Here is a 9,875-nt window from a genome sequence, read left to right as displayed (position 1 = left end):
CAGCGTGGCCACCCGCCCGCAGGGCAGCGCAGCGCGTGCGGTTCGGAGAGTGGCTTCTGGGAGAGGTCAGCAGCGGCCGCTACGAGGGGCTGCGGTGGCTGGACGAGGCGCGCACTGTCTTCCGCGTGCCGTGGAAGCACTTCGCCCGCAAGGACCTGGGCGAGGCGGATGCGCGCATCTTCAAGGTGGGAATCAGCCCCTCCCCGAGGCCCTGCCTAACTTCCTACCTCCGGCCCACGCTCTCCATTTCCCCTCCCCAGGCCTGGGCAGTGGCCCGAGGCAGGTGGCCACCCAGCAGCAGTGGGGGTGGCCCACCGCCCCCAGAGGCTGAGGCTGCGGAACGAGCTGGCTGGAAAACCAACTTCCGCTGTGCGCTGCATAGCACGCAGCTCTTCGTGTTGCTACGGGACAACTCAGGGGACCCCATTGACCCACACAAGGTGTATGCGCGCAGCCTGGAGAAGGGGTGCAGAGGTGAGGAACGCCCGCGGAAGGCTGCAGAGGGAAAGGCTGTGAGTCAGCGGGCTCCGCGGGAACCTGGGCACTAGAGACCAGTACAGAGGAGGGGAGCTAGGGCCCAAAGCTCTGCCCTATCTTCAATTAGGGTCTAGGACCCGCCCAGGAGGCTGCTGCAGCCCTGAGCTGCTCAGGTGCTAGGTTACTGGGACATGGGGGGGACAAGGAGGCCAAATGTTGGTCTAGGCCTCAGCTCCTCAAGCTGCCCCTTTCCCTCTCTTAGAATGCCCAGCCACGAACCAGGAAGAAGAGGCCCTCAGAAGTGCCCTGCCCACACAGGTAGTATCTCTGTTCTCCCTGAGTGGCAGGGTTGGGGGCTGTTCACACTGTCTTCCTATTACAGGATGGGGGCTTAGGGCTGCTTCTGCCAAGAGATGCTGAGCTCAGAGCCCCATGCCCTCTGCCCACCCAGGCTGGCGGTGAAAGGGACCTCTTACTCCAGGTTCTGCAGCAGAGTTTCGTGGGGGACCCCCTGCTGGAAGCTTCGCTGGTGGTGGCAGACTCAGTCACCCTACCACAGGCTCCTGGTGAGGGGCCATTCTTGAGCAGGGGCTGTGCTCTGTGGGTGGCTGGGTGGGAGAGGCAGGCAAGACCTGTATCAGGACTGACCCTTGCACCAGGGGGCTGGGGAACCAGGAGGGAGTGATCCCGCAGGATCCACGTGGGCCGCAGTGGGGCAGTTCAAGTGTCCCTCCTGTCACTACAGGCCCAGTGCAGCTTGAGGAGGCACCCGCACAATGGGCAGTGGAGCCTGTGCCTTGCCCTAGACCTCAGCCCCCAGCCCTAGCAACGGAGTCCAGCTCAGGGGTTCTGGATGTGACCATCATGTACAAAGGGCGCACAGTGCTGCAGGCTATGGTGGGACACCCCAGCTGTGTGTTCCTGTATAGCCCCTCGGGCCCAGACAACCAGGCCCTACAGCCTCAGCAGGTTGTCTTTCCCAGTCCTGCTGAGCTACCAGACCAGAAACAACTGCGCTACACCGAGGAGCTGCTACAGCACGTGGCCCCAGGGCTGCAGCTGGAGCTGCGTGGTGTGGCACTGTGGGCCAGGCGTATGGGCAAGTGCAAGGTGTACTGGGAGTTGGGCAGCCCACTGGGTTTCGCCAGCCCCTCCACCCCAGCCCGGCTGCTGGAGCGCAACTGCAACACCCCCATCTTCGACTTCAGCACCTTCTTCCGAGGTCTGTGAGGCCTGCCGAGGAGCTGCCCCAAGGGTCCTGGGACCCTGTCCCACACCCCCTGCTCACTCAGCCCCTCCCACAGAACTGGGGGAGTTCCAAGCCAAGCGGCGCCAAGGCTCACCCTACTACACAATCTACCTGGGCTTCGGGCAGGACCTGTCAGCTGGGAGGCCCAAGGAAAAGAGCCTGGTCTTGGTGAAGGTGAGGCAGGCAGCCTGGGTGGGAGCCTGTGTGGCCCTGGGATGCCCTGACATTCTCCTTGCAGGTGGAGCCGAGGCTGTGCCGGGTATACCTGGAGGTTGTGCAACGCGAGGGCACGTCTTCCCTAGACAGCAGCAGCCTGAGCCTGTGCCTGTCAAGCACCAGCAGCCTCTATGATGACATCGAGCACTTCCTTATGGAGCTGGAGCAGCCAGCCTAAGCCAGAACCTCTATCCCCAATAAAAAGCCAGTGTTGCCATGGCTCAGGTGGTCTGCTCTTCACCTCCCTACAGGACCTGCTGGGGCCCCACCAGGGAGGGAGGTGACCCCACAAAGCATACTGCAGGCCACCCTCTGTCCTCCCGAAGAGATGAACACCACACTTTTAGAGAGCAGGTTACTCAATGGCACAGACGGGAGGAAGCTACTCCCACCAGGCACCCCCCCGGGGGGTATCCTGTACTTCGTGCCCCTGCCAGCCCCAGCCTCTCAGCCCCAACCTCTGCACACCACCTCCTGGGCAGCGGCTGGCTGAGTGCAAGCCTCACAGTTATATACAGCAGCACGAGTCATGAAGAAGCACAAATCTGGGCACCACTAACCACCATACAGGATGGCTGCAGGCCAGAGGCCATGGGCAATGGGTTCAGGCCCTGCTCAGCAGCCAGGCTGGGAGGCTCCTTCCCTGCAAAAGCTTTACCTTCAAGTACCAAGTCCACAGAGTGGTTTCTAAAGATAAGCCATTTTTGATAAATTAGAACACAATGGAAACAATGTATCTATAATATACATATAAAAAAGTCCAGTTTTAAACTGAGCAAGACAGGTGAAGGTGCCATCACAGGAGCCCCATAGGCAGGAGGCTGGTACCCCAGTTCTATGCCACGGACTGGGAGGCAAGATAAACATCTCAGGCCTCAGCCCCTGGGGCGGGTGGTTCTTCAGTGGCCTCGGCCTTCCGGTGCCGGCGCATGTGCCTGTACTTGTCCACGTAGGCCTTCACCAGATTGGCCACCTTCACAGGATTGATCTCACCACTCTTGCTGTGACAGATCTGGAGAAAGATGGACAAGTCACCCTGATGTCCCACCACACCAGGCCCACCAGGATTACACTGCCCACCCCTTGCTCTGCCACCATGTGGGCTGCTGAGGGTCCCTGCATCTGTCCCAGGAGGAAGCCCGAGACCTGTCTCCTCTCCGGCCTGCTTCCTTACCCGCAGGCTGGATGTGGACCGTGCAATCCTAACACCCTCTCCATTACGTGTCTTTTTAACAGCCACAAGATGGGAGGACCTCTGGCCACTGCCGCTGGCTGGCCCCCTAGTGCACTCAGGTCCTTTGGAGTCTGTATCTATAGGAATGGCAGCAACCTACCCCACATGGGGACTGCTGGCCACGCCGTGTGGACGAGATGCTGTCGACCTCAGGTCCCCAATATGCAAGTATGTGTGCCTGCCAGCCTGCCTGCAGCCTACCTTTTGCACGGCTTTGCGCAGGATGTCCTTGTACTCCTCCTTGGTCACCTCCCGCTTCTGGTAGAAGGGCTTGATGGCCAGCTTCACCTCCTCCACTGCCCGCTCCTGCATATGCAGCTTCTTCATGTACTACGAGTGACGACAGAAGTGTGACTGGGGCTGGGACAGCCAGGATAAACCCATGCTGGGGCCCGCGGTCCTGGCCACCTCCACACCAGGAGCACCGAGGGCAACAGCACTTTCTACCACTGTACTTTGGGCTGGGCTGTGGCTTAGTGGTCTAAGCCCCACTGATGGCCCCCAACAAAGCAAAACCACCACCTCAGGCCTCAAAGTGAGACGGGCCAGGGCACACTCACCTCCTCCTTCTTGGTTTTCTCTGCAACCGGCCTGGGAAGGGCGGTTTTCTCTTCTGAGTTGTTGTTGGTGGCCTGGCTGGCTGGCTCCGAGGCTGTGGCCAGCGTGGCGGGCACTGGGGTCAAACTCTGTGCTGGTCCACAGCCCACCAAGGGCACACTGCCCTGCAGGAGGAACTGGACCGAAGGTTGGCTGACCAGCACAAAGGGTGGGACACCAGAGGGCTGAGCCGGGGCAGGAGGCATGTTGGGGCTGTAAACCTGAGAAGGACAACCCTGTAAGTGCAGGCCCCACAGCAGCCCCACTCCTGAAACCCATGGGTCTGGGCCAAAAGGTCATGATGCCCTGAGGGCAGCTAAAGCCCAGCACCCACCTGAGAAGGGTCCATGCCAGGGAACCCAGACTCCAGAAGCACCTGACCACAAGGCGGTGGCTCAGAGAACAGTGCATGCTTGGCCTCCACAGGGGTGCCATCCTCTGTGTCCCAGGTCCCTTCCCAGGGCTTTTGCGGCTTATGAAGTGATGTCCCTGAGGGTTCGACAGACAGGAAGGTCAGGGCCCTATGCCTGGCCCTGGCCAGAATGCTGCCTGCTGGATGGAAAATCCCAGGAAAGCGTCCCAGCCCAGGGGCCCACAGGCCAAGGAGCTGGGCTCAGGGTGGAGCCAGGGGAAGTAGGAGCTTTTGGGGTGGCTGCTTCCCGGCCCTAGCCCACAGGGACCCCCAGCAACCAGCAGTCCCTGGAAGGATGTACTCACTTGGGGCCCTGTCCAGAGCTAGGGTGCTGCCCTCAGCCTCCTCAAGGTTCCAGGTGACCCTCTTCACCAGGGCTCGGGACCGCAGCAGTGGTGCCTGTGCCCCCACCTCCTCGGGCCTGGCTGTCTCAGGAGCCCTCCCACTAGCCAAGGGGTCATCCAAGCCCTTGGTCAGCACACCCAGGGGGCCAGGATATATGGCAGCCATCTCTGCTGCATCCTGACTGGGTGGGTGCTGCCCTGGAAGACCCTCTGCCTGAAATGGGGGCTGTGAAATGCCCTCAGCATGGATCAGTGACATCTCCCTCTGGATGGTGCATAGGGTTGTATCATGCGGCAGGCCAGTCTGAGGCAATGGGGGGTTTGGAGGGAGGGCTCGCTCTGGGGAGGAATCTGTACTCTCCGGGGAAGGAGGTGAGCTCATGTCATCCAACTGCATGAAGATAGCTTCACTTGAAAAGTCCTCAAAGATGTGGCCCGCCTCGACGGAGTCGCCATAATCAAGGTCCTCAGGGGCACACTGGGGTGGCACCTCAGGGACCAGGATGGGGACAGGGGTAGGGGAAAGGACGGCCTGCTCAGCCTGGGCCACCTTGGGTATTAAGCACATTTCCGGAAGGGTTGGCGGCCCGCCCTGGAGGTCTCCATCCTGCTTTGGATTCCCTTGGGAAGGGGGCTCTGGGGAGGGTTCCTTCAAAGTCCCCTTTTTCTCCGGGGAGTGGAGCTGCACCTCATGGGCACTTGGCCACTGGGGCTCCCGCGCCTTGTGCTCATAGCTGGGTGAGCGGGATCTCCACTTTCTCCTCTCTCGAGGCTGGGCTATGCTCTCCTTCCTGTCCAGTCGCTCGCGGCTCCTCTCCCGTAGCTGCTTGTGCCGCCGGCCCCTTTCCAGGCTGCTAAAGGGGGAACAGTCCCGCCCCCGAGAGCGGGACCTTGATCGGTGCCTTTTCCTCCTTCTGCTCTCACGGTGCTCACAGGAGGAGCTGCCCGGGCTGCCCGAGCGTGACCTGGAGCTCCTCCGGTCCCGGCCCCACGAGCTCCATCTCCGATCCTTGTCCCGGTCCTTGGTCTTTCTCCGCTTTGCTCTCTCCTGGCTGCTGGCTTGGTCACTGGAAGACCTCCGGCCTTTGGCTCTGGCCCGGCGCCTTCTGGAGGGCTCATCCACTGCTGGTGACACCGAGTGGGAGGCCCTGTCCCTGGAGCCTGAGCGCGTCCTGGAGCGTGACCGCCGGTGCTCCCTGGCTCTCTTCTTCTTGGCTTTTTTCCTGCCCCGAGAGCTAGAGCGGGAGTGGGAGCGGGAACGGGAGGGGGCCCGCAGCTCCACAATCCTGTGGGTGGTGGCCTGTGGTGCGTCCGGGCTGGGTGGGCTGTTTGGTTCTACAACAGTCACACAGGTCACTGTCCGTTCCTCGGAGCTGAAGAAAGTACTGTGAGATGCCTCGTCTTCATCTTCCCAAGGGTCCAGCAGGGATGGCCTCTGTCCCCGAGGGGCCAGGCCCCGGCTTTCCACGGGCTCCTCCTCCCCCAGCTCTTCTTGCTCTGTGTCAGAGGTGCCCTGGGCGGCGTCCTTAGCCCGGAGCTTACACATGCGGGATGCAGTCTCACCAGGGGACTCGGGCTCCGCCCTGAAGATGCCCTCCACAGTGTAGGAGGTGACACAGCGCACAGCCTGAAACGAAGGGGCCTTGGGGCTGTGAATGGAGATGGTTCTTGTAATCTCAGAAGGCAGAAGGCCAGGGCCAAGACTCTCAGGGCTACTGCTGGGAGGGCTTGAGTCAGAGCCTGTGGGGTCAAAGGGATCGTAGATCTCACTCTTGAGCTGCTTGGTCTTCTTGATGGAGAAGAGGGGTGAAGGGCTCTCCTTCCTCTGCACCTTGCTATCAACAGGCCGGAAGGTGTTACAGAAGCCAGGGCTGGGAAGCCGGCTGCACTGTGCTGTATTCCCTGGGATGTTGATCCGGAAGCTCTCAAAGGTAGACCCAACACCTTTCCCTCTTGAAGTCCCCAGTGGGGCCAAGCTGCTATGAGAGCTGGGGGCAGGAGGCCGGGAGCCACCCGTGTGGGAGCTGGGCTCCTGGGGACCCCTGCTGCTGGGCTCACCCTCTGCCCGGCCTTGTCCTGGCTGCCCGGGGCCCTCCCTGCCCGTCAGGCGGCTGATGCAGGTGCTGGGGATCTCAACGCTCTGTCCGTGGGCTGGGGTTGTGTCCTGTCTGCTGCCACCATTGTCCCTGTGGATCTTTGGTATCCTGGGCAATTCTGAGATGTCAGCTCTCCTGGGAGCTGGTTTTGGGGCCTGTCCTGGGGCTGCCATTTTAGGTGGAAAGTTAGAATGACTGCTGGAGTTCCTAGATGAGGCAGACCCAGGAGGCACAGTCTGCCTGATGCCATTACACCGGGGCGCACCACTCTGCTGCAAGCCAGGCCCACCGCCATCTGAGAGGCTCTGAGCCTGACCAGACCCAGGTGTTGCTGGCAAGTCTTGCTTCATAGAGGTGTCCATGAGGGCAGAGACACGGGGAAGAGTAGTCCCAGCCCTGCAGCTCAGCCCAGAGCCCTGCAACTGGTCTTCCCTGAGTCTCCCAGCTGGGCGCCCAGAGGGTGGTGCTCTAGGCTGCAGGCCATCCCCAAGCCTGGATGCTTCTTCCCTTCTGGACAGACCCCCTGGCTTTCGCTGAAGAGAAACTGGAGCTGAAAAACAGAGGTCAGACAGCAGCCATTCCCACCACCTTAGCAGCTCAGAGATCCGTCATTGTTCTCAGAGGAGGGTGACCTGCCTATGGGTTCTGTCCTATCTGCCTGTAGAGCTGGGCTCCTACTGCCATACTACTACCCAAAGACCCCAAGACACTCTGACGGCCAAGTTCTTCTATGCTGCTCTGGGGGCCAATATCTGTGGGCTGAAATGTGCCCCACCTGTGACCCTGCCGGCTGTGAGCCCCTCAAGAGGGTCAGTGAACTGCCTTGGAAATGCTGGCACCATCTGACTTTGCTCAGGAGTAATGAGACTGCAGAGAAAACCACAACTCTCATCTTTGTGTCTGGTTCTTGGGGACCCTGCACCACTGGCCACACTCAGAGTACAGCTTGGATCACAGTGGGAGCCTACAGGTCCTCACCTGCCCGCTTGGCGCTCAGGGAGCCGTCTCGGTGGATGACGATGTCAGCACTGCTCATCATCAGGAGGCTCTGGCTTGACAAGATGCTGCCCAGCAGGTCAGGGACAGGGGCTCCCTCCACGGCTGGCTCTGGGACCACCGTGGGGAGCTGCCTCCTGTGGGCGCAGACCCGAGGGGGGGCCCTGCCATTGCCATCCCCCACCCCCCAGCTCCCCAGGAGGGGGTTCCCACCCAACAGTACCAATACCAGATGCAGAGGCCAAGTCACTGCTGACTCTGACCCCATTGCTAGCAGGAATCGGAGGCAAGTACCTCCACCCACTCTGCTCTTATCAACACAGTCACACATAAGAATTTGGCCAAGTGGGAACCATGGAAGGGAGGGTAGCCACACTCCCTGAGGCCACAGCCCCCCCAAGACTGCTGCCACATACCTCGAGAGACCCACGGAGATGGGCCTGGCCACAGGCTGGTGAGACTGCAGGGCCGAGCGGGACAGAGCCCTCCTCTTGGCACTCAGAGGAGAAGGGGGGTCTGCAGACAGCTCTTCAGTGCTGGAGGAGACACACACCGAGGGGACAGTGATCTCTAAACTCTGCGCTGCCTTCAGGAATATGAAAGGACCCAGAGCAGGGAGCACTACCTTCATCTACAAGCTTAAGACCTAAGGCTGATGCATGCCCATGGCCCACAGGGGGTGACAGGAGCTGGCAGGCGCCACCCATGCAGTCACCTGTCAAAGGGGTCCAGCTCGTAGGGGTCCCCAAACAGCGAAAGAGCAGCTGCTCCAATATCCGCCCGCATCAGCCCCAGGGAAGGGTCTGCTGGCCGGCACACAGACGGCATGCAGCTGCCCTGGGCTGGCCTGCAGAGGCCCAGTGTCCGAGCGATGCGAGAGCGAGCCGTGACTTCCCTCTGGACAGAAGTGGCAAAGGGAAAAGAGCAGGTCAGCCAGGCCAAGGCCCCTGCACAGGCTGAGGACACCATGTACTGACCAGGGCCCACAGTGATATGGACAGTTCACTGACATTTACACCTTACAGACTCCACAGGTGCTCGGGTGGCATTAATTGTCATGTGGTGTTCTGAATAAAAATCCACAAAGAAACAAACCAAAATTTCAACCAATGCCTGACAGGTCTATGTTACCAAAGGCTGGAAGAGCATATGTGGACTCTAAATATCATCTCAGCTGAAATTAACTACTAAACTCCTAAAATAAAAAGAACTATTTCCTCCAGATCCCAGGCCCACAGTGGGGACTTCTGGAGGTCCAGTGGGGCAGCACAGCCCCACATGCCACCCTACATGCGGCTCGGGTGTGGTCCCAGGATCCACTCACCAGAAGAAGAGCAGAACCAGAAATAGGCAGAAGCAGCAGGGAAATCGGGAGAGCCCAGGAACACCCTGGAATGTTCTGGGCACTGCCCCATAGCCCTCAGCCACAGCTCCTGCAATCTGGGCTCAGGGAACACTCAGCACATATCAAGGCCTACCTTTATATAAATGAACACCACAGCAATGTGTCTAGATTAGGAAAAGGACAATGATCTTCAGGACAAATTCACACCAAGACACAACAAACACTTGCCCAATGGCTGAAACTTTGAATGAGGACAGAGGACCTGAAAATGGACCGTGGCGGGGCTGCTCATACAGAAGAGGGGCTCCCAAGGCCAGCAAGAGCATCTGTCCCAGCAGGCACAGCACCCATGCCATCTAGGTGCCCAGGCTGCTCATGCACGGTGACCCTCCGTCCTGAGGATGCCCACCCAGCCTGCTCCTGCCATCTCCTCCAGGGACGGTCCACCCACCACCCTAACTAACCACTACTACAGGGTAGACCTTGGCCTGCACACCTACTCCAAAGGGCCTGGCACCCTTTCACCAAGGGCTAAGAACAAGTAAGAACATGACTGCCCAGTGCCTCCTGCTACTGACGCCGGGGTGGAAGCTGGCAAAGTCTAGAGACCCTGTAACAGCTCTACCTTCATCTTCTTCCTCGTCCTCTTCTTCATGCGATGCTGCCGTCTCTTGGATCTTGTGGCTATGCTCTTACTTTTCACAGATGACCTGGCCTGGGTTTTCTTTCTTCCTGATGTTTTCTTCCGTCTGCCTAAAAAGAAGATGCTTTTGCTGTATGACGGGCTGCTGGTCCTGCAAGTTCACCCAGAGAACTGGGCCTGGGAGGGGCCAGGATGGTCTTTGTAGCTGGGATCACAGGCTTGAGACTCCATGCAAGATAGATAGGTAGATATACACGCATATATAT

The 9,875-nt window shown here is 59.7% G+C and overlaps 2 protein-coding genes across 4 annotated transcripts in view; one reads left to right on the top strand and one right to left on the bottom strand.

Moving 5' to 3' along the window:
* Positions 1-2,156, top strand: part of Irf7 (interferon regulatory factor 7) — a 4,071-nt gene extending 1,915 nt beyond the window's left edge. Inside the window, exons 3-9 of one of the 2 annotated variants that reach the window (XM_010640342.2) lie at positions 23-185; positions 261-474; positions 740-795; positions 959-1,043; positions 1,223-1,699; positions 1,782-1,900; positions 1,965-2,156. In XM_010640342.2, the coding sequence (XP_010638644.1) occupies positions 23-185; positions 261-474; positions 740-795; positions 959-1,043; positions 1,223-1,699; positions 1,782-1,900; positions 1,965-2,120 (1,270 nt within the window). In that variant the 3' untranslated portion in view covers positions 2,121-2,156. Of the gene's footprint in view, positions 1-22; positions 186-260; positions 475-739; positions 796-928; positions 1,044-1,222; positions 1,700-1,781; positions 1,901-1,964 lie in introns of both variants that reach the window. The other variant, XM_010640341.2, reaches the window with a different exon arrangement.
* Positions 2,157-2,633: 477 nt separating this feature from the next.
* Positions 2,634-9,875, bottom strand: part of Phrf1 (PHD and ring finger domains 1) — a 30,075-nt gene continuing 22,833 nt past the window's right edge. For both annotated transcript variants that reach the window (XM_010640337.3, XM_010640338.3), the window contains exons 10-18: positions 9,592-9,719; positions 8,337-8,518; positions 8,038-8,157; positions 7,604-7,758; positions 4,491-7,175; positions 4,108-4,262; positions 3,737-3,994; positions 3,378-3,506; positions 2,634-2,954 (exon numbers count right to left, since the gene is read on the bottom strand). In XM_010640337.3, the coding sequence (XP_010638639.1) occupies positions 2,811-2,954; positions 3,378-3,506; positions 3,737-3,994; positions 4,108-4,262; positions 4,491-7,175; positions 7,604-7,758; positions 8,038-8,157; positions 8,337-8,518; positions 9,592-9,719 (3,956 nt within the window). In that variant the 3' untranslated portion in view covers positions 2,634-2,810. The remainder of the gene's footprint in view (positions 2,955-3,377; positions 3,507-3,736; positions 3,995-4,107; positions 4,263-4,490; positions 7,176-7,603; positions 7,759-8,037; positions 8,158-8,336; positions 8,519-9,591; positions 9,720-9,875) is intronic.

Source organism: Fukomys damarensis, unplaced genomic scaffold (assembly GCF_012274545.1).
Source record: "Fukomys damarensis isolate Sample0158 unplaced genomic scaffold, DMR_v1.0_HiC HiC_scaffold_16, whole genome shotgun sequence".
NCBI classification, from domain to species: Eukaryota; Metazoa; Chordata; class Mammalia; order Rodentia; family Bathyergidae; genus Fukomys; species Fukomys damarensis.
Note: the sequence above shows the minus strand (reverse complement) of the source record. Positions and strands in the feature narration are given on the sequence as shown.